This window comes from Sinocyclocheilus rhinocerous, unplaced genomic scaffold (assembly GCF_001515625.1).
Source record: "Sinocyclocheilus rhinocerous isolate Xijiao unplaced genomic scaffold, SAMN03320098_v1.1 scaffold1069, whole genome shotgun sequence".
Classification (NCBI taxonomy): domain Eukaryota; kingdom Metazoa; phylum Chordata; class Actinopteri; order Cypriniformes; family Cyprinidae; genus Sinocyclocheilus; species Sinocyclocheilus rhinocerous.
Window position 1 is genome coordinate 997,475 of NW_015635541.1, and position 25,141 is coordinate 1,022,615.

The 25,141-nt window shown below is 35.4% G+C and overlaps 1 protein-coding gene across 1 annotated transcript in view; it reads right to left on the minus strand.

The window, feature by feature from the left end:
- The window catches only part of LOC107747298 (inactive heparanase-2-like), an 80,832-nt gene that overhangs the window by 53,733 nt on the left and 1,958 nt on the right, over positions 1-25,141 (minus strand). The window contains exons 2-3 of the mRNA XM_016561770.1: positions 23,652-23,806; positions 23,086-23,247 (exon numbers count right to left, since the gene is read on the minus strand). Of these exons, the coding sequence (XP_016417256.1) occupies positions 23,086-23,247; positions 23,652-23,806 (317 nt within the window). The remainder of the gene's footprint in view (positions 1-23,085; positions 23,248-23,651; positions 23,807-25,141) is intronic.

Genomic DNA, 25,141 nt, shown 5'->3' on the forward strand with positions numbered 1-25,141 from the left:
TAAAAAAAACTTTTATTAACGAGCTGCAGTTTTATTACATCACGTGCTGGCACAGATGCAGTATATATACGCCACGGGTCATCAATGAGGTGCAGATTGGTCCTCAATTTGTGTTTCCAACACACTTTTTCACAGCGCGCATCACACGCTCAAACTCATCAAAAGTCAACAAGTTCAACAAGCAACAACGACGACTTATCCAAGTGACTGCTGCAGAACGCACGCGAGAGAGAGACGAGGCAGCGCAGATCGCGCGTCTCATAAGTGAGTGGGAATTTACCGAACGTGGCACTTGCGAGAGTTAACACTGTACAAATCATTTAGTAAGCAGAAATCCGAAACTTACCTCTTAACATATTAAGTTAGAGGAAGATGCGACTGAATTGATGCTTGAAGAATGCGCTTCCAGCAGCCATGATAAACAGTTGGCGGTTAAAGTTTTCTATGCACAATTTGATTTGACGAAAGTCACGAGACCTATTACTCTCTATCCAATCACGTTGATGGATAAAAATTAAATTAAAATAAGCATGTAACGACCACAAACGGAGGAAAATAGCGGAGTAAAAGTACCGATACATCACTTAAAATGTACTCAAGTAAAAGTAAAAGTACACCATTTTTAGACTACTCAAAAAAGTACAATTACTGATAAAAACTATTTGATTACTGTAACGTGAGTATTTGTAATTTGTTACTTCACACCCCTGCGCATACCTTAGGGTTGGTGAGATCTGAAAACGTTTTTTGAAAAAAAGACTCCATTTACTTGATCAAAAACAGAGTAAAAATAATATTGTAAAACATTATGAATATATTTTTATATTTCTATTTTCATTGCAAAATTAAGATGCAAATTATATTTTCTGAAAGGTACCATATTTTTTTGCCAACAGGGTGGACATGTTAAGCTTTGGCAAAGCAAGTAACCAAACTCATGCAAAGAAAATTTGTCAGTTGAAAAGTCACCAACTTATTCACCTCAGCTGTTGAAATTCCCACCACTGAAGAGACAAAAAAATCTGTAGTTCTGATGTCACTAAAGGGGATGGCCTTTTCTTAAAGGGGCGGATTCCCCAATACTACAGGGTGGACAACCATTCAAGGGACATGGACAAACTCTTCTTTTTTATTAAATAAAAATATAATTTTTATTACCAAATGATCAATACACTCAAATTGAGTAATCTCTTATTTACCAAAATAGTAATAGGAGAATTTTTTTTATTTTATTTTATGATTTGACAATATTCTACTATAATTTAAATTTAATGAGCAGTGCATGGAACATAGCAAAATAACATGCATCCTCTTACACAAAACTAAAAAAAAACTAGAAAATGTATCTAAAGAGCCAAGTAATGCTTTTGTTGTGAATATAAAAACTTAGCCTAATATAACACACCCTTTCATAGTCATTTTTATGTTAAGTTATCATGGCAAATGGGTTATTTATGTACAGGACACCAAAAGGCACCCTACAGTGATATTGACCCAAATGTTTTTACTGTCACTTTTTATCAATAAAAGTATTATGTATTAGAACATATTTCAATCAAAAATTCAATGCCAAAAAAGATAGGGAAGATTGTTTGCATATACGAAGATGTGCTTGCTTCCCCTCACAGACATGGAGAGCCAAAGGTTAGTTTATGTTGCCCGACGTTTCACTGTCAGCATAAGGTCAAATCCAGTTTCTAGTCTAGATGGAAAAATTAAAAGTGACAGTTTGTTTTGTTATGTGCCATTTAAAATCAAAAAGGCTAGTTGAATGCAGTTGTTAAACTGCAGTAGTGAAAATGGTGATAGAATGAGTTCAGTTCATTCAATTCTTTTTAGTGAATCAGATCAAGCAAAATCTATTTCAAGTGAATCGGTTCAAAACTCTGATTTAAAAATTTATTTAAATCACACACACACACACAATATATATATATATACTGTTAAAGGCTTAAAGGTAGCATTTTTTAATAAAATATCTTCAAAGAAAGAGAGAGTTCATCATCAGTCAGCATAATTATTATGTAATCACTGCAAGTAACTGCAAAAATAATGCAAAACCAGTTGTCTTCAGCGATCTTTCAGGATAATAAAATTAAGGCATAATCTGATAATCATAATCTGATGCTTGACAAAGGAAACAATTACAGCATAGCACTAGAAACAACCCCAAAGTCATGGGTTTGATTCCTTGGGAACCAAATTAGCTAAAAATGAACTAAAATGTCTATTTTGAATGCAATGCAAGTTGTTTTAAATAAAAATGACTGCCAAAAGCATAAATGTGTAATAGCTTCAAATTTAGCTTATCCAATAAGAGTCATAATCAAATAGGCCTACAGTAGTTTTTACAGTAGCAACTCCAATACCATTACGCCAAAAGGAAAAAGGACAACATTTTTATTTGTCCAACTGTGTGCTAAAGCATTTTCACAGGCCATTCTCATCTCAGGACTGAGCAGCTCCTTCACATACCTGCCAAAATGATCCTAATTACCTACTAATGCCGTAATTACACCAGGATCTCTTTAAAGAGACAGCGCAGATAAGAAGGGTGAGGCACTGAAAAGCCCTTGAGCTGTTTTACAGCACCTCTTGAAAGGATTTCCTTCCTCAGACAACAGAATCAGTGCGGCCCATCCTTCACAGAAAACATACAGATCGCCTGCCTTCGTCTTTCAGCTCTGTCGGAGCTACAGGAACGGTTTCATTTACACGCAAGCCACTCTCACACAAAAGGAACCCCAGTGACATGTTTGTTTATGTTTTTCAGCTCTAAGTGACAGGATGTTTCATGAATCGTCTTTTGGCAGTAAATCATCGTCTGGGAACGTAAGCGCTTGTAATAATGCGGAGTGTATAGATTTGAGGAAAGAAAAAAAAAAAACATCTGTCCGGTTAGCTTAGCTGGTCCTCTCCAAATAAAACCATCTGAGGCTGAAAGAAGATGAGTAGACGGCGCTGACCCGAGACATGAAGCGTGAAGGATACAACGTACTATGCAAAATTCCCTAAATGGCAAGCAATAATTCAAAACAGCTCTCTGGTCTCAGAACAAATGCTCTTTGTGATTAAATACTGCACCGTTCAAGAACATATAATTTCAACGCCAAAAAAGATGGGAAAGATAGTATATGAAGATGTGCTTGATTCCCCTCACAGACACGGAGAGCCAAAGGTTAGTTTTATGCTGCCAGACGTTTCACTGTCAGCATAAGGTCAAATTCAGTTTTTGGTCTAGATGGAAAAATGCAACGTTTGTTTTGTTATGTGCCATTTGAAATCAAAAAGGCTAGCTGAATGCAGTAGATAAACTGCAGTAGTGAAAATGGTGCCTTAAGTGGCAATATATGCTGAATATTACGGTTTATTACTTGCTGTTTTTATATTGATGCACATAAATAAAGTCCATTAAATATTTATCCTTGTGTTCACTAAGTGTAAAAAACTGTTCTACTGTATTTTATTTCTTGCATTGAACATTCAGAATCTATTGGCTACAAGGGCTGTTTGGTTGAAAATCAAACTTGTTAAAGGGGTCATATGATGCTGCTAAAAAGAACATTATTTTGTGTATTTGGTGTAATGAAATGTGTTTATGTGGTTTAAAGTAAAAAAAACACATTATTTTTTACATACTGTACATTATTGTTTCTCCTCTATGCCCCGCCTTTTTGAAACGCGTCGATTTTTACAAAACTGGATTTGAGACTTTAGTCTTTGCAACTTTACAGATCTTCTTTATGCACCAATAGCTTGTAACACTCCAAAGAGAAAGGAAAAATTGAAATCGCATCATATGACCCCTTTAAGACATTTTAGAGCAAATCCATAAATATTGAGATATACAACATATATACAATATAGATATATAATAAAAAAATTTTTTAAATAAATCAAAATTTGTATTTAGCATGGATGAATGAAATTGATTGGAAGTGACGGTAAAGACTTTTACATTTTGTTACAAAAAATTATATTTTCAAATAAATGCTTTTCTTTTGAAGTATATTTATCAAAGAATCCAAAAAAATGGTTTGCACAAATATTAAATTAAATTAAATTTAATTTAATTTAGCAGACGCTTTTATCCAAAGCGACTTACAGTGCATTCAGGTTATACATTTTAATATACATTTTTTTAAATATATTTTTTATACATATTTCAACAAATATATTGCGATAACGGTGATAATGATAAGAAATGTTTCTTGAGCAAATCATGATTTCTGAAGGATCATGTGACACTGACTCACAAGAATAAATTACTTTTTACAATATATTTAAATAGAAAACAGTTATTTTAAATTGTAATTATATTTACAATTTAACTACATTTAAAAAATTTACATAACTACATTTACTGTACTTTTGATCAAATAAATCCAGCCTTTATGAGCACAAGAGACTTCTTTCAAAAACAAAAATCTTACCGACAGCAGGCTCAAAAGGCTTAAAAATGTCAATATATTTTATAACCCTAATCATGACCGAATTTCTTGATGCATCACATCATTTTCTAAAGAATCATAATTAACCATTGTCCATGCAAATATTTACACCCCTACTGATTACAGTTTACACAGTGTATGAGTCAAAACACCAAATCCACCACCGAGCACAACAGACAAACCACCTGCGCCGGTTATCAAATATGGAACTCGTTTTCCGGAATTATTCCTCCATATACACAGTACACGTTAAAATGACGAGTTACCGTAATGACTCATCTCATAAAATAAGTTCAGTCGCTGACCTCAACTCTGCATCAGAGGTACAGACGTAAAGAGCAGTTAGGTCTCTGTAGTAACCGTGTCTGACAGCGCTGGAATAGACTTCAGTACTGCGACGCATGTTTCCACCAGATGCTCTCTGAAAAGAACAGAGCATTTTTCCAAGCATTTTACCTCAATAAATACCTTCCAAAGATACAAGCCATCAAAACATTAGTCTTGGGTTCCCATTGTAAATTCTCAAGTAGACAGATCACGCTTACCCTAGTCAAACATGTCAGCCGCCTGAAACAGACATCAGCTCGCCTGACCTCACTGCACAAGTGTAAAACGTCTGCTGAAGCTTCTAAAACAACCTAGAAGCAAAGCAATTTCACAACTTGTTCTCACAGACCTCTATGACTCTATTTGTCTTGCTCTTTATATTCCAAAACATTATTATGCAATATCAAGGGGATCTAATTCAAATTTGAGGTACACTGAAAATTGTTGTAATTTTCACTCAGAAATTGCTAGTAAATTTCACATTTAATTACAAAGAAACAGAAAGTAAATAAAAATGCATGTAAAATTTTGACATAGAAATAGTTACTACATGTAAAACAATCTTTTTGTTTTGTTTACAACTGGTAACACTTTACTTAAAGCCTTTATGTTTAATGCATTATAAAAGTAGTTTTAATGCATTAATTATCTCATTGCATTTTTAATTCAGTTATAATTGTTTATGACAAGATATAAATGTATTACAATGCACATTATTACAATGCATTATAGCCTGTAATAACCATTTATAATGCATTATACATAAAGGCTTTAAGTAAAGTGTTACCATTCTTTTTTAGTGTATTCGCAGTGCATGCACACATTCGGACAGATACTTAAACGTACAATTTTTAAGTTTCATCAGCAACTAAAATGCAAATACTTTTACGTATTTACATCTTCCTAAATTTGAACAAATATCTGAAAGACTGGCGAATTTGTGCAGGTTTTATAAGGTGGTGATTTTGTATGAATTCGTATGATGTGATTAGTACAGTACCATTAAGATCCACCCCTGAACCTAATTGCCAGTGGGACGCAAACAGATCGTACAAAACCATACAAATGAGACTGTACAAATAAAAATTAGCTACCATTTCGCCAAAACATAAAACGGTAAAGAATTGCCAAGAGAGTGTGTTGAACCAAGTTTAACACTCAGATTACACTATGCGATAATATGCACTAAATAAACAAGATGCTGTAACTAATACAATAAAATATTCTTGCAGCTCAAACAGTAGAAAATGGTGCTAGCAACAACAAAGTCATGTGAGATCATTTCCCAGGGAAAGCAAGAACTGCTAAAATGTAAATGTGTACCTTGAATGCAATGTACGTCACTTTCGATAAAAGCATCTGCCAAATGCATAAATGTAATTTTTTTTACAAATAAAATCCTGTGCATTCAATTCATCAACATTTGTCCATCTCTGAAGCTCTACTGTACATAGTTTTCCATTGTAAAAGCTGTTCATATGTTAATATTGCACGTAACACTGTCTATCCCAGCATTATTTTTTAAGAATCTAGAATCACACTTTATGCATAAATACCTCCAAAGAGCAATGGGATCACGTTGGTGACATTGACATTGCCATTATTCAAATGTTCAGCACTCTAAGCGGCTGCTAATTGTGCTAATAACATTAGCACAATGGGGCACCAGCACAGTAGAGGTGCTCTGTTGGCCTTATGCCATGCTCAGTCAACGGGCCCTCTCCATCTGCCTTTGCTTAGAGCCGTCAGGTCTTGTCGCTCAAGTTTAAAGTGAACAAAATAAAGCAGAGGGGTTTTGGTTAGCCCCTCCTGACTAGAGGCTGTTTTAAAGCACTCCAGTCTGCCACAGAAAACTCAATTTTACTTTTCCTACCCATGTTCCCTAGACCGGAGCAAATTTCATTACATGTTTATGGACTTATAAAATTCCTTGCAGAATACAGCTTTCTTCACACGCGGTTTCATCAAAACTTACTGAATCTGAGGTGCGCGGAGGTCTTAGCACCGTTGTTGCAGTGCTGACATTTAGCTACATTTTTTTTTTTTCATGCAGTTCAGCTGAATTCAGTTCAAGGCTTGATAGATTTCAGATTTCTAATAGTGCACCCTGAGAGGAAACAGATCAACCAATCACAAATCTGCGAATGTGGTGAAAGATCTGGGCCGCTAACCCAAAGGTTCTAGTTTCAGACCGTAGAAGGGGTATTTAAATGATTGTTCACACAAAAATGAAAACTCTGTTCCTCACCTTTGTGTTGTTCCAACCCTGTATGACTTTCTTTAGTCTGTGGAACACAAAAAGACATATTCAAAAGAATTTCCAAGCTGTTTTTTTTTCTCCATACAGTGACAGTTGTTGTCACCATTCACTTTCATTTTATGGAAAAGAGTTGCCAGGGCATTCAGCTTAATAGCTGTTTTTGTGTTCCATGGAAGAAATTAAGTCATAAAGCTTTGAAATGACATGAAGATGAGTCAAGTTTGTGCAACTATCCCTTTAAATGAATGCTTTTCATATTAAAAGTTAATTTTTTTAAAAACTATTTCCTTGCCAAAACATCTTAAACGTCACTGCATTATTAATGGGGGGAAATGCCATATGCAAGTGTTTGGGATTTTTTTTCCCAGTAATATGAATTTATGCTTTAGTCATAATAATATAATATAAAAATATTGTACATGCTGTTCAGAAACAGCATTTATTCCAAACCTTTAGTGCTTTTGGAAACACCCTCTACCCTAACAAACACTCTCTTTAACACACACACACACACAAATGCACAATTGTGTTTGTATGGTTAGTCTGAGCAGCAATAGTTCTGCATTCCACATGTCAATATTCAGGCTTCTGGCAAATTCTCTGGATTTACAAATAAACAAATAGCTGGGCAGGAATGGAAGAACTTGGAGACTGCAAATGAATTTAATTCCTCGTTCTTTCTCTTTCAACTAAAAATAGAATCCACTTTTCTAAGTTGCATAAAATGTATACAACATTATTTGTCTTCTAACAACGAGACTTTTCATGGAAAAAAACTGAAATGAAAGCATTTTTGGCTGTTCTGCACAGTAGATCCTAGATTTCCAAACATAAGCTTGGCATCACACTCTCTGAGAAACTATAAACAGTGTCAAAGAGCAAAACTTTGGAAATGTTTTTTGGACAGACACCTTCCTATCGTTCTTATCAATGGTAATATCTAGGAATTGTGCAATGACCTCATTTGGCCTTGGCACACTAGTGTTTAAGTGTGATCTCAGTCTCAGACGCCACACCTACGGTCCACTCACTAATCCATACGGCAAACAAAAATATGGCAAAAGCTAGATGAAAAAAGACCGTTCCAATCTGATTGGCCGACCCAACTACCAAAGGTCGCATTGCACTTCTTCTGTAAAGCGCTTTGTAAACACTACTTTTAAAAGGTGTTATATAAACAAAGCTTTACTTACTTAGAGGCAGAATTAATCACTGGTTTTGTAGGAGCTGACATACTCCGAGCTTTGTTACTTAATGGCAAGCAGAATTGGAAAGGACATCAAAATCCTCCGCCATATTTGTTTAGAAGTGTTTTGGACTTGTAAAATGTTTTTGATCTGTGCATATTTCTCTCCTGATTCAGACTTTTTCACTGGAGAAAGCTATATTATGGATAGAGGGCTTGTATTTTAGCAACGGTTTGCTTATGTGTGATGTCCTGGCTTGCCAATCATGGTTGTGGTTCTGGCCTCGGTATTGATCCTGGGACAAAAAATTACACACAAAGTTATAATCAAAAATTACCTCAGCGAGAAGCATCCAAATGATTAATGATCCCTGACCGGTATTGCAGGAGCAGAACAACTACTGACAAAGAAAATAAAAATGAATAATACCCTCTTCACAGGTGGTAACATCCAGATCTAGCCAGCTCCTCACATAATTCATATATCTTTGGGCAGTTTTAATAAATTTCTGCAGCAGACCCACTGAGCTTGGGGTCTCTGTTCAGTGTGAACAGTCCAAGGAAGAGTTCAGCAGCTGTACTATTAAAAAATACTCTAGGAGAAAAGAGTAACCTGATACACATTGGAGTGAGAACACAAATCAGATGAGACGTTCATGAGCCACAAATCTCTCCTGCGTCTGAAACATCACAGAACCACGCGTGACGGTGAGAAGGACAGAGCCAACAGCCTGTGATCAGCTAGAATATGAAAATAACAGACTGACATATACTTACTTTCCTGCACTGTGATCTGTACTGGCTCAGATTTTCAAGCAGAATACAATCCACACCCCATCCTATCCTATTCTGAAACGCGATATCAAAATTAAAGGAATGCAACAAATGAATAAACACATTGACAGCATGTGAAATTTTAGGAATTTATCTCATTGAAATAGGTATTTTTGTGAGCTAAACAGTCTATGCTTTTTATAACTTCTGTAAGTTCTGGCTCTCTTTCTGTTCATGAGTTGGAATTTGATGCCACAGAGGAAGAAATTCAACAATGTCACACAAAGGAGATTCAATACTCCATTTATGAACAGCATTTACAGTATGTTTTGCAACAAAACAATTACACTGCTAATAAATCCTAAATTTTGACGAATTGTGCCAAAAATTATCAATCATTTTGACTATGTGTTCTATATATTGTTTATGTAAAATACATTTTGTCTGATTAGAAATATATCTCTAAACCAAGTTCAATACTGAGTGCCAAAACAAAATATGTTGCCATACAGTATCACAAAATATTCACCACACTGTTTTCAGATTTATTTATAAGTAAGCAATATCACACAATCAGGAGTTCTGTTGTATTTAATACTTTTCATTTAACAGTTCCATTTTTTTTTTAAATGTCGACTAACTTAAGTTTTTTTTTCAAAAATCTGGTCTTACAATTTGTATATTTTTTGTATATTGTTACATTTTTAAAATTAGGATTTTATATATATATATATATATATATATATATAAACCTATATTTTATTTAGGCCTAGCATAGTAGATGCTAGGTCTAAATAAAAAGCATAAAATGTTGCGTCACTCTGTAACTGTGCAAACATGTAAATATGGATACACCCGCTGTGTATATAATAACATGTTTAAATATAATTCATGCTGAAAACCTTTCTTAGATTCATATTATAATCCTTCATCCTGTTTACTGTCTCAGGAATTTAACTTAAATTTAAAATTCACTTCATTCAGAATGGCACACAACCCTGACTTCAATGCATATGCAGTTCTCCTGGAGAAAGTTCAACATGTAGGATGAACTTGTGGTGAAGCCAGATGTTCCTTGGAGCATTAAAACTAGTTAAATCAACGTCCAACCAGGCTGAGAGTACTGAAGCTGCCAGGTGAAATCACCAAGGCAATATATAACCAGACTTCACCTCACATAACGCCAAGCTGCCACAACAATCACTTCCTTCAGTCTTTGTGATGTCGGCTATTAACAAAATGTCCAACAGTGCTAATTCCTTAAAAAACAGTGAATATAATGGAGCTCTGGGGCAAAGCTCGTGAATATCCACTGACAGCTTAATTAGGGAAATGCTACAAGTCTGTAAGTAATGAAGGACGTGTGTTTTGAATGTGGAATTGAAGACGAACAGAAGATTGGTTTTTAAATAGAAAGATAAAGTACACACTAAACACACTTATTTTTGTTAGTACACAGAGATTTATTTAAATTTAGATTATATTTTAGCTCAACTTCCAAATTCTAAGTCTTGGATGTGTATAATTGGCAAAGTTTAAACAATATTTGGAACTTGAAATGGTAAAAAAAAAAAAAAGAACAAAAGTAAGTGCATTTTAGTGTGCAATGGGAAATCCTTAGGGCCTCAGTCATGAAACACAAGCAGAATGAATCTCTATGTAAAACATTCATAAATCCAATTGAATTAAATGCAGCAATTTGCATTGCAACGGTTTTGCAAACGATTTGCACAGAAATTTGCTCTGCTCGTGTTTCATGAATGAAGCCCATTGAGATTTTGCGATTGCTACGGTGATTTCGTTAAAGCATTTCATGCAATTACATTCTTTATTGATTTTTAATAAAGGTTTTAGTCATGTCAGCACTTGAAACGTATGTGGTAAGAACACAGATGTCTTCGGGAATCACAGAGGTTTAATATTTGTTTATGAAGGGGTGGTATTAAACTACCTGCAGCTGCTGCAGTGCAGTTCTCATACACAATGAGTGCATGACTGATGACTCATTTAAAACCCACTATCAAATGAATGAATCAAATGAAAAGGAAACGTCACAGACTAAAAGCTCACGGCTTAATAACAATCACCGGAAAGGAAACTCCTTCGCTGGGATTATCTTGGATTATTATTTGGTATTTTGTGTTGCATGGTAGGCCAGGCAAATAACTCCAATATGTTTGACTTGGTAAACCACTAAAGAGACGTAGATTAATGTATCATGTCATCTTTAATTTCCTAGATTTTGATACTAAAGGGAACTGCTAGATGCAAAAGTGTAAAATGTGGCCCGTCCAGTTCCCACAAAGTCCTGGCTCAGAATTTGGCCACAACCGTAGAAATATGATCTCCACAAGAAAACTGAAGCAAAATCTCCTGGCCCACCTTATTTTTCAGAAAAAAAGGCTTTGAAGAAAATGATATTCTCCAGCCATGTTGGTTCTGCCGGGGTTATGCTATGCTTCCAAATGTAACGTGGCAGCTGTAAAGTTTCATAAATGTGCATTACAGTCAAATAAAATATCACCATCGTCTCAGCAATACATCACCACAGTATTATGAAGATGATCTTAATTGACAAACAATAACAGAATTATTAGCATCACTTTCATTTCTTTCATTTCCAAAACACTGTTTGGTTGCAATTAATTAAATTACCCACACTGAACCCTATGATATTCTCTAAAAGTGTAATTCATTTCCAAGGCATTTAAGATCTGAAACTCCATTTTAAACACATCAGATAATTTTGACGCTAACATCATTATTAGATTGAGTTTGTGTACCCAGCAGGGAATTTCGGCTCCTTCCAAGCATTGTAAACATCTGTTTTCTCTTAACATTTGGTCACAGTTTATTTTAATTATTTTGAAAATTGTAAATATGCTGCTATTATCTGTTTCTACTTGCAAATTAATTTAAAGGCTAGTTTATCACTTAATTGGCAAATTGAACAGCAATATATATAGCACAGTCTGAGTCATGCAGTCTGACAGTTTCTTGTTACATTTACGAGATGTCTAGAGCCCACTCTGTCTTCATATCCTTCTGTTGTGGCACATTTTATTTTTCCAGTTCAGTTGTTGTTTTATGGTCATTTAGAAGACCTTGAGTAATGGCCAATGTGGAAACATTCTGAAGAGTCTGTTATACATATTAGTGTCTCATTTATTTACAGTTATGTTCACTCATGCCACATACTGAGATTGTAAAGGTTCACGTCATATTTGCCAACATCTCTCTCTCCATATCTTTCTCTCTACACTTGTAAAAAATAATAATGTTAAACAATAATAATAGGTGGAAAATAACATAAGCTCTGCCTTATTTTGTTGGATTTGCATTATAGTCACAACCTGATATTTTATAGCAACTGTAATGCTTAAAGGTTGCTCCAAAATGTAATCAGCAATTGCATTATGCATTGTAATAAGCTTGGTGAAACAAATCCAAGATGGCAAAAAATATATTGCTTTATTTAAAAGGCAATGGCTGTGGACGTTTCAAGGAAGTGATAGTCTTTTCGCTAATTACATTAGCACATGCATGTGTGCTTATTGCTAGCAACAGCAAGAAATACGAGTTAATTTAAATAAACTGAATTTAATGTGTTTTTTTTATTTAATTAAAAGAATAGTTCACCCAAAAATGATTTGAAAAATTGCCATCCTAGATGAATTTGTTTCTTCATGAGAACAGATTTGGAGAAATTTAGCATTACATCACTTGCTCACCAATAGATCCTCTGTAGTGAATGGGTGCCGTCAGAATGAGCATCCAAACAGCTGATAAAAAATTCACAATAATCCACAGGTAATCCAGTCCATCAATTAATGTAAAGTGAAAAGCTGTGTGTTCCATCAAGACGTTTTTAACTTCAAATTGTTGCTTCTGGCTAATACTCAAGTCCTTTATCTGTAATAATGCTTTCTCCAATGAAAAAGTTGCCTTGTCTGAATCAGGAGAGAAATATGCAGGGATCAGAAACTGTTTACAACAGTCCCAAACAACAGACCTCAACAGTCCGAAACGGTTTCTCTCATGCTGATGGCACCCATTCACTGTAGAGGATCCATCTTGAATGACCCGAGGATGAGTACATTTCAACAAATTTTGATTTTTAGGTGAACTATTCCTTTAAGTTTCAGCTACAAAAAGTATTAAAATGAAATAAAATGGATTAAAATTAGTTAAAAAATTTATATTTCATGTAGAACATGGTTCATTAGCTTTGCAACACGTTAAAGAAAAACGAATTGTGAGTCAAGCATGCTTCACGATTACTCTTTGTATGGCCTACAGATACATTCAGCTCTTAGCTCTTCTGGAGAATATTGAGCATGTGTGTGAGTATCTGCTTAATGTCTCAGATATAGAAAAAAAATCATGTTTTCCTTCACAGGCAGAAACATCTGTCAGAGCCTCAGATCTATCATTAGCACACTATTCTACGTGCACTCACTGTGTTTGTGTTGAGTGCACACATGTGTGTTTTCACTGCTGCTGGGGGAGGAGGAAAAACTCTTTGTGTCACTTTGAGCACAAGAAGAGAGAAGAGGACATGAAGACTTATTCGATGACTGGCAAAAGAAATTCTGCCATGCGGTATTCATCAAAATACTCCAGCAATCGTTTCAATGAAATAACCACCCAACTCTGGAGCAATCGTTTCTAACTGGACAAAAACTTGGGCTCCACGAGCCAAAAAACAGTTCTGAGCAACATGGGCATGTTACCCACACTTGTGGAGGGAAAACAAATGACGCAGTATTGTGAAATGGCACCATCTCACTTCAGACTGCATCTGGTCAAAGCCACTCCTCATTTTCGTTCAATTCTAAGCGCTTATTCTTTTATGCAGAACGATTACAGGAGGTTTCCCCACCGCTAGCCCATTTTCACGACATTTCCTTACTTCTAATGACTATTTGAGGGCTCGAGCTGTTACTGCTGTCAACGAAAATGAGAGGCTAAAGGCTAGCCGTCCGCTAGCTAATACCCAAACTGCCCTCACTGGACAACTTCCTGTCATTTGTCTTAGAGCAAACAGGCAGGAAATAGCTTCGAATATAGCTATGCTGCATTTTAACATGCTAGCATTGCGCAGACAGTCTCCCTCGCGTCTTTAAGTGGATGTAGGAGAAATGTTTTGAGCAGAGAGCGAAAGCAAGAAAATTCATGTGATTTAAAGGGACAGTTATTTATGATGAATGCTGCTCTCCTGAGAGTCTGGCAAACCAGTTCACGGATCTAAAGTGCACTGTGACCTCAGATACGCTAAGAATCACACGATGACAACTATAAAGCCCTCTACAGCCGAGCTCTGAGCACACGATGGAATTTACCTGCACCGCGTTTAGCTACATATCAGTTGACACTTCACTCAATGCATGTGGAAGAGAGATGTTTCCAGGAACGGGATACAAACAAAGCGAGCATAAGTCATTTAGAGAGGTGTACTGTGGATATTTATCATACTTAATATGTCTGCTTGTACTGAATGATATATACATCTGTAGTGGGGTTATGAATGCTATCATGATATTCACGAATCCATCAGCACTGGAAACTAACACACTGATGAAATGCACGGTTACAATGTCCAAATAAACTGTCTTTAAAGGTGAATGTTTCACTGGCCATTACTAGTCAATTCAATAATGTACGGGATTGATATTTTACAAACATTCTGGTTTGGGTTTGTTTTAAACACCCAACCCTAAGTATTCAATTTCTCCAAACAATTTAGCCTGTACGTACATACTATATTGTATGTATCATAGGATCATTTCAGCCTTAGTTGTGCTATTCAATTTTATTGTTTGCTAAATGTTTTTGGTAACATTAAAACCTCTCATTATGTAAATTATGTAATGTTCACCATTCAAAATGTAACAAAAAGTGGTAGCATCATCCTAACGTAACCACCTAATATTTGTAAAATGAATAAATGTATTGATTGCTGCTAAATGAATAAAATGTCATTTTGAAGATTTCCTTTTTACAATTTGCATTATGAAATGCAATTGGTCTTTTATTTCCTGTATTTATTTAACCATATTGCCAAATGTGTCAAATGTTGCACACTGATTCTCATGCAAAGCCAATGGAAATTTAATAATTTGCTTAGTGTCATTATATCTGCAAAACAGCTATAATTTTTTGTATTTTGTTTACCCAGAATGAAAGTTTTAAAAAGGTGGAAGATATGCCAACCGTTTTTTTTACCTAAAAATGGCAAATGTTTTATCTGCAGTCAGCCAAGTAGTATTTTGCTATTCAAATAATCTCAAAATGGCCTCACATATTAAAAAATAATCCGATTTTTTTTTTATGGAACAATTTAACCTTTGGACAAAATATGTTTATGTATTATTGTATTGTATTGTATCATATTATGTATTTTTGTTAAGCACCATATCAGGCGCTTATGGCTCATATATTATGATATAGAAGAACATGGAGCTCATTCTCGAGGAAAAAAAACACATTAGTTTTATTCAGAGGCCCAAAATGAACAAAAATTTTTAATTTGGTGCAGCTGCTGATATTTATAAGCCTAGAAAATTAAGCTGATTCTGATAAAAATCTGTTATCACTATTTCACTCAACATATGTCTTAGTAAGATGACATTTAAATTCTTAGTTTTATAATAAAAGCTCTTTCATTTTCATTGTAGGGGGAGGCATAAAAACCAATTCAATACAATGATGACTGAGAGATGTAACAAATAAACGTTCCTGATGATCATATTTGATACTCACATTTTAACATTAGTTTTTCTAAAGAAAAATATGCTGTTTGGTTGCAATTAATTAAATTACCCACACTGAACCCTATGATATTCTCTAAAAGTGTAATTCATTTCCAAGGCATTTAAGATCTGAAACTCCATTTTAAACACATCAGATAATTTTGACGCTAACATCATTATTAGATTGAGTTTGTGTACCCAGCAGGGAATTTCGGCTCCTTCCAAGCATTGTAAACATCTGTTTTCTCTTAACATTTGGTCACAGTTTATTTTAATTATTTTGAAAATTGTAAATATGCTGCTATTATCTGTTTCTACTTGCAAATTAATTTAAAGGCTAGTTTATCACTTAATTGGCAAATTGAACAGCAATATATATAGCACAGTCTGAGTCATGCAGTCTGACAGTTTCTTGTTACATTTACGAGATGTCTAGAGCCCACTCTGTCTTCATATCCTTCTGTTGTGGCACATTTTATTTTTCCAGTTCAGTTGTTGTTTTATGGTCATTTAGAAGACCTTGAGTAATGGCCAATGTGGAAACATTCTGAAGAGTCTGTTATACATATTAGTGTCTCATTTATTTACAGTTATGTTCACTCATGCCACATACTGAGATTGTAAAGGTTCACGTCATATTTGCCAACATCTCTCTCTCCATATCTTTCTCTCTACACTTGTAAAAAATAATAATGTTAAACAATAATAATAGGTGGAAAATAACATAAGCTCTGCCTTATTTTGTTGGATTTGCATTATAGTCACAACCTGATATTTTATAGCAACTGTAATGCTTAAAGGTTGCTCCAAAATGTAATCAGCAATTGCATTATGCATTGTAATAAGCTTGGTGAAACAAATCCAAGATGGCAAAAAATATATTGCTTTATTTAAAAGGCAATGGCTGTGGACGTTTCAAGGAAGTGATAGTCTTTTCGCTAATTACATTAGCACATGCATGTGTGCTTATTGCTAGCAACAGCAAGAAATACGAGTTAATTTAAATAAACTGAATTTAATGTGTTTTTTTTATTTAATTAAAAGAATAGTTCACCCAAAAATGATTTGAAAAATTGCCATCCTAGATGAATTTGTTTCTTCATTTGAACAGATTTGGAGAAATTTAGCATTACATCACTTGCTCACCAATAGATCCTCTGTAGTGAATGGGTGCCGTCAGAATGAGCATCCAAACAGCTGATAAAAAATTCACAATAATCCACAGGTAATCCAGTCCATCAATTAATGTAAAGTGAAAAGCTGTGTGTTCCATCAAGACGTTTTTAACTTCAAATTGTTGCTTCTGGCTAATATTCAAGTCCTTTATCTGTAATAATGCTTTCTCCAATGAAAAAGTTGCCTTGTCTGAATCAGGAGAGAAATATGCAGGGATCAGAAACTGTTTACAACAGTCCCAAACAACAGACCTCAACAGTCCGAAACGGTTTCTCTCATGCTGATGGCACCCATTCACTGTAGAGGATCCATCTTGAATGACCCGAGGATGAGTACATTTCAACAAATTTTGATTTTTAGGTGAACTATTCCTTTAAGTTTCAGCTACAAAAAGTATTAAAATGAAATAAAATGGATTAAAATTAGTTTAAAAATGTATATTTCATGTAGAACATGGTTCATTAGCTTTGCAACACGTTAAAGAAAAACGAATTGTGAGTCAAGCATGCTTCACGATTGCTCTTTGTATGGCCTACAGATACATTCAGCTCTTAGCTCTTCTGGAGAATATTGAGCATGTGTGTGAGTATCTGCTTAATGTCTCAGATATAGAAAAAAAATCATGTTTTCCTTCACAGGCAGAAACATCTGTCAGAGCCTCAGATCTATCATTAGCACACTATTCTACGTGCACTCACTGTGTTTGTGTTGAGTGCACACATGTGTGTTTTCACTGCTGCTGGGGGAGGAGGAAAAACTCTTTGTGTCACTTTGAGCACAAGAAGAGAGAAGAGGACATGAAGACTTATTCGATGACTGGCAAAAGAAATTCTGCCATGCGGTATTCATCAAAATACTCCAGCAATCGTTTCAATGAAATAACCACCCAACTCTGGAGCAATCGTTTCTAACTGGACAAAAACTTGGGCTCCACGAGCCAAAAAACAGTTCTGAGCAACATGGGCATGTTACCCACACTTGTGGAGGGAAAACAAATGACGCAGTATTGTGAAATGGCACCATCTCACTTCAGACTGCATCTGGTCAAAGCCACTCCTCATTTTCGTTCAATTCTAAGCGCTTATTCTTTTATGCAGAACGATTACAGGAGGTTTCCCCACCGCTAGCCCATTTTCACGACATTTCCTTACTTCTAATGACTATTTGAGGGCTCGAGCTGTTACTGCTGTCAACGAAAATGAGAGGCTAAAGGCTAGCCGTCCGCTAGCTAATACCCAAACTGCCCTCACTGGACAACTTCCTGTCATTTGTCTTAGAGCAAACAGGCAGGAAATAGCTTCGAATATAGCTATGCTGCATTTTAACATGCTAGCATTGCGCAGACAGTCTCCCTCGCGTCTTTAAGTGGATGTAGGAGAAATGTTTTGAGCAGAGAGCGAAAGCAAGAAAATTCATGTGATTTAAAGGGACAGTTATTTATGATGAATGCTGCTCTCCTGAGAGTCTGGCAAACCAGTTCACGGATCTAAAGTGCACTGTGACCTCAGATACGCTAAGAATCACACGATGACAACTATAAAGCCCTCTACAGCCGAGCTCTGAGCACACGATGGAATTTACCTGCACCGCGTTTAGCTACATATCAGTTGACACTTCACTCAGTGCATGTGGAAGAGAGATGTTTCCAGGAACGGGATACAAACAAAGCGAGCATAAGTCATTTAGAGAGGTGTACTGTGGATATTTATCATACTTAATATGTCTGCTTGTACTGAATGATATATACATCTGTAGTGGGGTTATGAATGCTATCATGATATTCACGAATCCATCAGCACTGGAAACTAACACACTGATGAAATGCACGGTTACAATGTCCAAATAAACTGTCTTTAAAGGTGAATGTTTCACTGGCCATTACTAGTCAATTCAATAATGTACGGGATTGATATTTTACAAACATTCTGGTTTGGGTTTGTTTTAAACACCCAACCCTAAGTATTCAATTTCTCCAAACAATTTAGCCTGTACGTACATACTATATTGTATGTATCATAGGATCATTTCAGCCTTAGTTGTGCTATTCAATTTTATTGTTTGCTAAATGTTTTTGGTAACATTAAAACCTCTCATTATGTAAATTATGTAATGTTCACCATTCAAAATGTAACAAAAAGTGGTAGCATCATCCTAACGTAACCACCTAATATTTGTAAAATGAATAAATGTATTGATTGCTGCTAAATGAATAAAATGTCATTTTGAAGATTTCCTTTTTACAATTTGCATTATGAAATGCAATTGGTCTTTTATTTCCTGTATTTATTTAACCATATTGCCAAATGTGTCAAATGTTGCACACTGATTCTCATGCAAAGCCAATGGAAATTTAATAATTTGCTTAGTGTCATTATATCTGCAAAACAGCTATAATTTTTTGTATTTTGTTTACCCAGAATGAAAGTTTTAAAAAGGTGGAAGATATGCCAACCGTTTTTTTTACCTAAAAATGGCAAATGTTTTATCTGCAGTCAGCCAAGTAGTATTTTGCTATTCAAATAATCTCAAAATGGCCTCACATATTAAAAAATAATCCGATTTTTTTTTTATGGAACAATTTAACCTTTGGACAAAATATGTTTATGTATTATTGTATTGTATTGTATCATATTATGTATTTTTGTTAAGCACCATATCAGGCGCTTATGGCTCATATATTATGATATAGAAGAACATGGAGCTCATTCTCGAGGAAAAAAAACACATTAGTTTTATTCAGAGGCCCAAAATGAACAAAAATTTTTAATTTGGTGCAGCTGCTGATATTTATAAGCCTAGAAAATTAAGCTGATTCTGATAAAAATCTGTTATCACTATTTCACTCAACATATGTCTTAGTAAGATGACATTTAAATTCTTAGTTTTATAATAAAAGCTCTTTCATTTTCATTGTAGGGGGAGGCATAAAAACCAATTCAATACAATGATGACTGAGAGATGTAACAAATAAACGTTCCTGATGATCATATTTGATACTCACATTTTAACATTAGTTTTTCTAAAGAAAAATATGGATGGATAATAAAGTTGCTTCAGTCCATCAAGTATTCAACTTCAAATATTACGAACTATAAAAAAATGATTTCACAGCAAATAGACATGTGTACCACAACCCGAAGGTGGATTTTTACAAATATACGAAATGCCTTTTACTTGCTTTAAATAAAAGTATAAACTCAATCAGATGACAGAGGACATGCAGTAGTTTGTGTACAAGTTTTTTTCAGCAACGCTTTGATCACGTCGATCATTTAAAGGCCTTAGAAAAATTTTTTCTAAGGTTTTTACGGTGAAAAAAACAACAAAAAAAAAGTACTTTACCTTACTTCACGTTTTTATTATTATTTTTTTTTTAGGTTATTTTAAAAATGTGCACATTTAACACTGTTCTTTTCCAGGAAATGCATTTTTTTTATATATATATAACAAAATAACAATGACTGAATTCTGAAAACGCATGCAGTGAATAAGCAGCTTAAACAACAGGCAGCATCATGGAATGTAAAAGTGACGTGGAACTGTAGCAATTTGAGAGCCTTGAGCGCCCTGACCTCGACTTGTCTCAGATGGTTTGCTTTAACTAAACTGGACTAAACTGTAGCGAGTGTAGAGGTGAAAACTAGTATGACCTTGGGCTTGTCTCACCACGGTTTGTTTTAACTGGCAGGGGGCTTTCGTGCCTATTACTGATAGCTCTAATGAGAAAGGGTCAGAAAAGCCGACCTGTGCCGAGTGGAAATGGATGGGGCAGGGTTATCTCACTGCAATTCCCCTGCCACCTGCCAGTGACTGCGCAGGGGGCGTCCTGATTGCTAACAGACCCGTTTGTGCTGTGCACCCAGGTGTCTTCATTCTCACCAATCAGTCATTCACACGACGGGCTTTATGCTACAGCACACATGCTGAGATCCACGGAGAGAGAGATTCCTTTGCTAAGTGTGTTTAGTTCTAATTCCTCTTACAGCCACCTTGTCAAACGCAGATGTGCTTAAGAAGATGTTTGGAAAATAAGGGTGAAAGCTAGAAGAGTGCTTTTTGCTGAATCTGGCATGAAGAAGAATGGTTTAGATATGAACGAACAACATTCAGCCTGTTTGATGCCAAGTGCGGTTCAGAAATTCTCATCGGAGCTTATATATCAATATTAATAAGAAAATGTGCGGCGTGACCCGCACTGGAACTCGCACAGCGCCTGACATAAAACTTAGCATAATCTTTCCACACTAAATCTGCTTTAAACAAATAATCTCTCTCTGGTTGACTGTACCTGATAGTGATTTGAGTTTACATTGAGATTACTGCAATGATTATAATAATAAAACAATGGCATTTGTGCAAAAAAAAAAAAAAGCAGGTCTGTTAAAGAAAACCCCCAAAATAATTCCCTTCATAGAGAGTAGAATCAGAATTTAATCACCAACAGTGTCTGCAACAAAAATCACTGCATGATCCAAACAAAATATCACAGCCATATTATCCAACCATAACACATTTTTTAGTGATTTAAATATGCACAGAAAAGATACTACTGACCTGATTCCAATTGCATGCAAAAACCTTCCTGTTCTTACTATAGCAAGTGCTTTTACAAAGTGTCAGTTCTGAAATCACTGTCAGCTGGCCTTTTGTATATATGTCATCATTCAGCTTCATTCAATCCTTGATCTGATATTTTCGGTACTACAAAAGTCTCTGACAAATCCTCTGAGATTTCTGCCTTTCAAACATTTATTCCCCCATAAAATGATCTGAACATTTGGGACAATGTCTGTCTGTGTGTGTGACTATGAAATCTGAAAATGGACACTGGATTTACAAACAGGCAAAGCACAGCTGTTGAAAGTGATCAATAAAACCATATGCTTGGCTGACTGTTCGCTGGACCGTCCTGTCTCTCATCATTTTAAACCTATGTGTTTCTGGAACAAGCAGCAACAATTACATCACTGCATTTGTTGGAGTACCTATGATCCTGGACATCAATGAGACAAAACAACTCAACATAGTTCAGACAAACTTAAACAACATAAAACCGAACCATAAACACAGAAAGCATCCAAGACAACACAACTACAGGACTAAAGCTTCCTACTGACTTTAAAAATCCTTTCTTCAACATCGTCACTAATAATATGCACCGTTCAATACATTTGTGACCCTGGACCACAAAACCAGTCATAAGTAGAACAGGTATATTTGTAGCAATAGCCAATAATACATTGTATGGGTCAAAATGATTGATTTTTCTTTTATGCCAAAAATCATTAGGATATTAAGTAAAGATATTTTGTAAATTTCCTACCATAAATATATCAACCCTTAATTTTTGATTAGTAATATGCATTGCTAAGAACTTCATTTGGACAACTTTAAAGGCGATTTTCTCAATATTTTGATTTTTTTTGCACCCTCAGATTCCAGATTTTCAGATAGTTGTATCTCGGCCAAATATTGTCCTAAGGAAGGAGCGATGGTGGACATGCTGCTGGAGAAACTGCCGCTGGTGAGACAGTTATTTGCAATGTTTTTTTTTCTTCTAATGTGTAGGCCAGGGTTCCTCAAATCTTGCCCTGGAGGGCCAATGCGCTGCAGAGTAGCTCCAACCCTGATCAAACTCACCTACCTGTGATTTTCTAATGATCCTGAAGACATTGATTAGCATGCTCAGGTGTGTTTGATCAGGGTTAGAGCTAAACTCTGCAGGAAAGTGGATCTCGTGGGCCAGATTTGAGGATCCCTGCCATACATCAACTGAAAGCTTATTTATTCAGCTTTCAGTTGATGTATAAATCTCAATTTCAAAAAATTGACCCTTATGACTGGTTTTGTGGACCAGGGTTACATTTGTTAAAAACCTACACTCAGAAAAAAGGTACAAAACTGTCACTGGGGGCGATACACTTTCAAAAGTTACTGATATATATCTTGATATGAACTATTTAGGGATAAACAAGGTACAAAAAGACGTACCTTTTAGCTTTTGTACCTTAGGGTACCGCGACAGCATTGTACCTTTTTGTCTGAGAGTGTATATGTGTTATAGCCTATTTTGTGAAATTCTGAAGCAAAAAAAAACAAAGCCTAACCATGATATACACTGTATTAGCTCAGTATCTGCATGTTGCTGTAATCTCCTACCTGTTAACGTGACATCGCTGTAGATGTTGGAGAGCTGTTCTTTCAACAAGACCTGTTGCATCTGAGCCGCTTTCTCCCGCTGCAGTTCCAGCATCATGTCTGGGTGGCTGGCCAGCTTGCAACCCTTTTGTTTGTCCAGAGCGAAGTCACTGCGCACTATGTCTGCATGGAAACCGCGAGAATGCTTTTGGAGTACAAACGAGAGGACAAACTAACCACTAAAAGCGCAATGCATGTGGTTTGCATTGTGGACATGTTTACTAGATACTCAAAATGTATTTCTTTCTCTTCCATGTTTATTGATAAAAAAGTCTGGGTAATTAAAAAGCCATTTCTTTTCAGCAGACATGCACTACATAAATGAAATGCATCAATATTTATTCAAATATATTTTAGATTAATGCATGCATATTTTTCCACATAGTATGGAACGACACCACTTTAATATCCTGATTCCAAGCAGTATTTCAATCAAGTTTTCTGAACTCAAGTCATGAAGTACAAAAAACTTCTCAATCAATATGCAAAATACCTGCCTAATTGAAAATGACCAAATCAGACCTCACCATCTTCATAGTTTTTGAGGTAATAGTCTGGTCCAGGCCCTCTAAACTTTGCAAGATTCTTCAGGTTATGAAACTGGAGAAAGTCGGTCCGTTTGCCCCCAAACCTCAAATAAGCTGGAGAGAGTCCCCGTGCCAGAGTGACTAACCGCTTGGAGCTGTGGATACAGAAAGATGTAGATCACAGATCCAAAAGCTCAGACAAACCTGAAGGGCTACAACAATACTGCACTGTACAAAGCAAAAATTAGCAGTGGTTACCTTAAGGAGCTGTCTGTACCTAATTTAATTTGTTCAATCTAAAGTAGTTATTTTGATTGAGTCATATTAAAAATGCAGTCAAGTGAATTCAGTCATATTTATTTTACTTAATAAAACATGTCAGTTTAAATGTGACCATGTGAAGCTATTTAGATTACCTGATTAGACATTGTACAGTGCATACAATCATAAAGAGAGCTTTTCTATATAATTTTACACTATAAGAGTGAAGATGGACAGTAAACTGAATAAAAAGCTGACTTTTTTCTTTAAGGTTGGTTTATATGGGATCTATATACTTTCAAATTATATTAGGTTGTATATACACACAGTATACAACATAAAACACACAGCATGCATATATAATATATGATAGAGCATATATAGCCTACATTGTATGCGACACTGTCTTATTTTATTTGACGATGTAAAGTCTGCAATGCCGACACGAGAAAACGGGATCATTTTCAGAGCAGAACAAGGCAATAATATCTCAAAGCTCATCAATAATTAAAAACTTATATTTTGTTTATTTAATATTTTTTTATTTGTCAGCAGCGACCTGGTTTTCGCCATTAGACTGGTGCGTAACTTTCTTACGGAACCTCAGACTGGCGTTCATCAGATTTAGTGTAATGTAGCTATGATTGTGTTTTAGGCCGCAGTGCTGAAATCAACAGCAGATTATTTCACACAGAGCGGCAATCTGTGGTGCTGCACGCTCGTTTCTTTCTAAATAAATACATACCAGCTTCTTTTTTTAGTGCTTTGCTAAATAATGAGACATAATACGGTACCAGTCGTAAAAAGATAAGCTGTAAAAGGTGCACATAAAACTAGGCCTATAAATTGCGCAAATATTCTCTTGCCTTTGAGCGTAAAGAACTTAAAAATCAACAGGCAAAACAAAAGAGGAATCAAATTAAATAAGAGTGAAATAAAATAAAATAAATATACTATGTGAATTGTTTTGTGAAAAGCAAAACGATTTAAACTACCAAAAAGTTTAATCGGTGAAGCCTGTGTTCGGACGGTGGGCCGAAACGGATTTTTTAGAAAAAAAAAAAAAAAAAAACATTTAGGAAAAAGAAAAGAAAAAAAATGCAAACCTGTATGGTAGCTGTAGTAGTTTAGCAACTAGAGGTAGTATAGCAAGGGTCCGTGTACGTTTTGATAATTTCATCTCCTATTTGGAATGCAATAACGAGAAATGGAAAAACGGCTCGTTTATT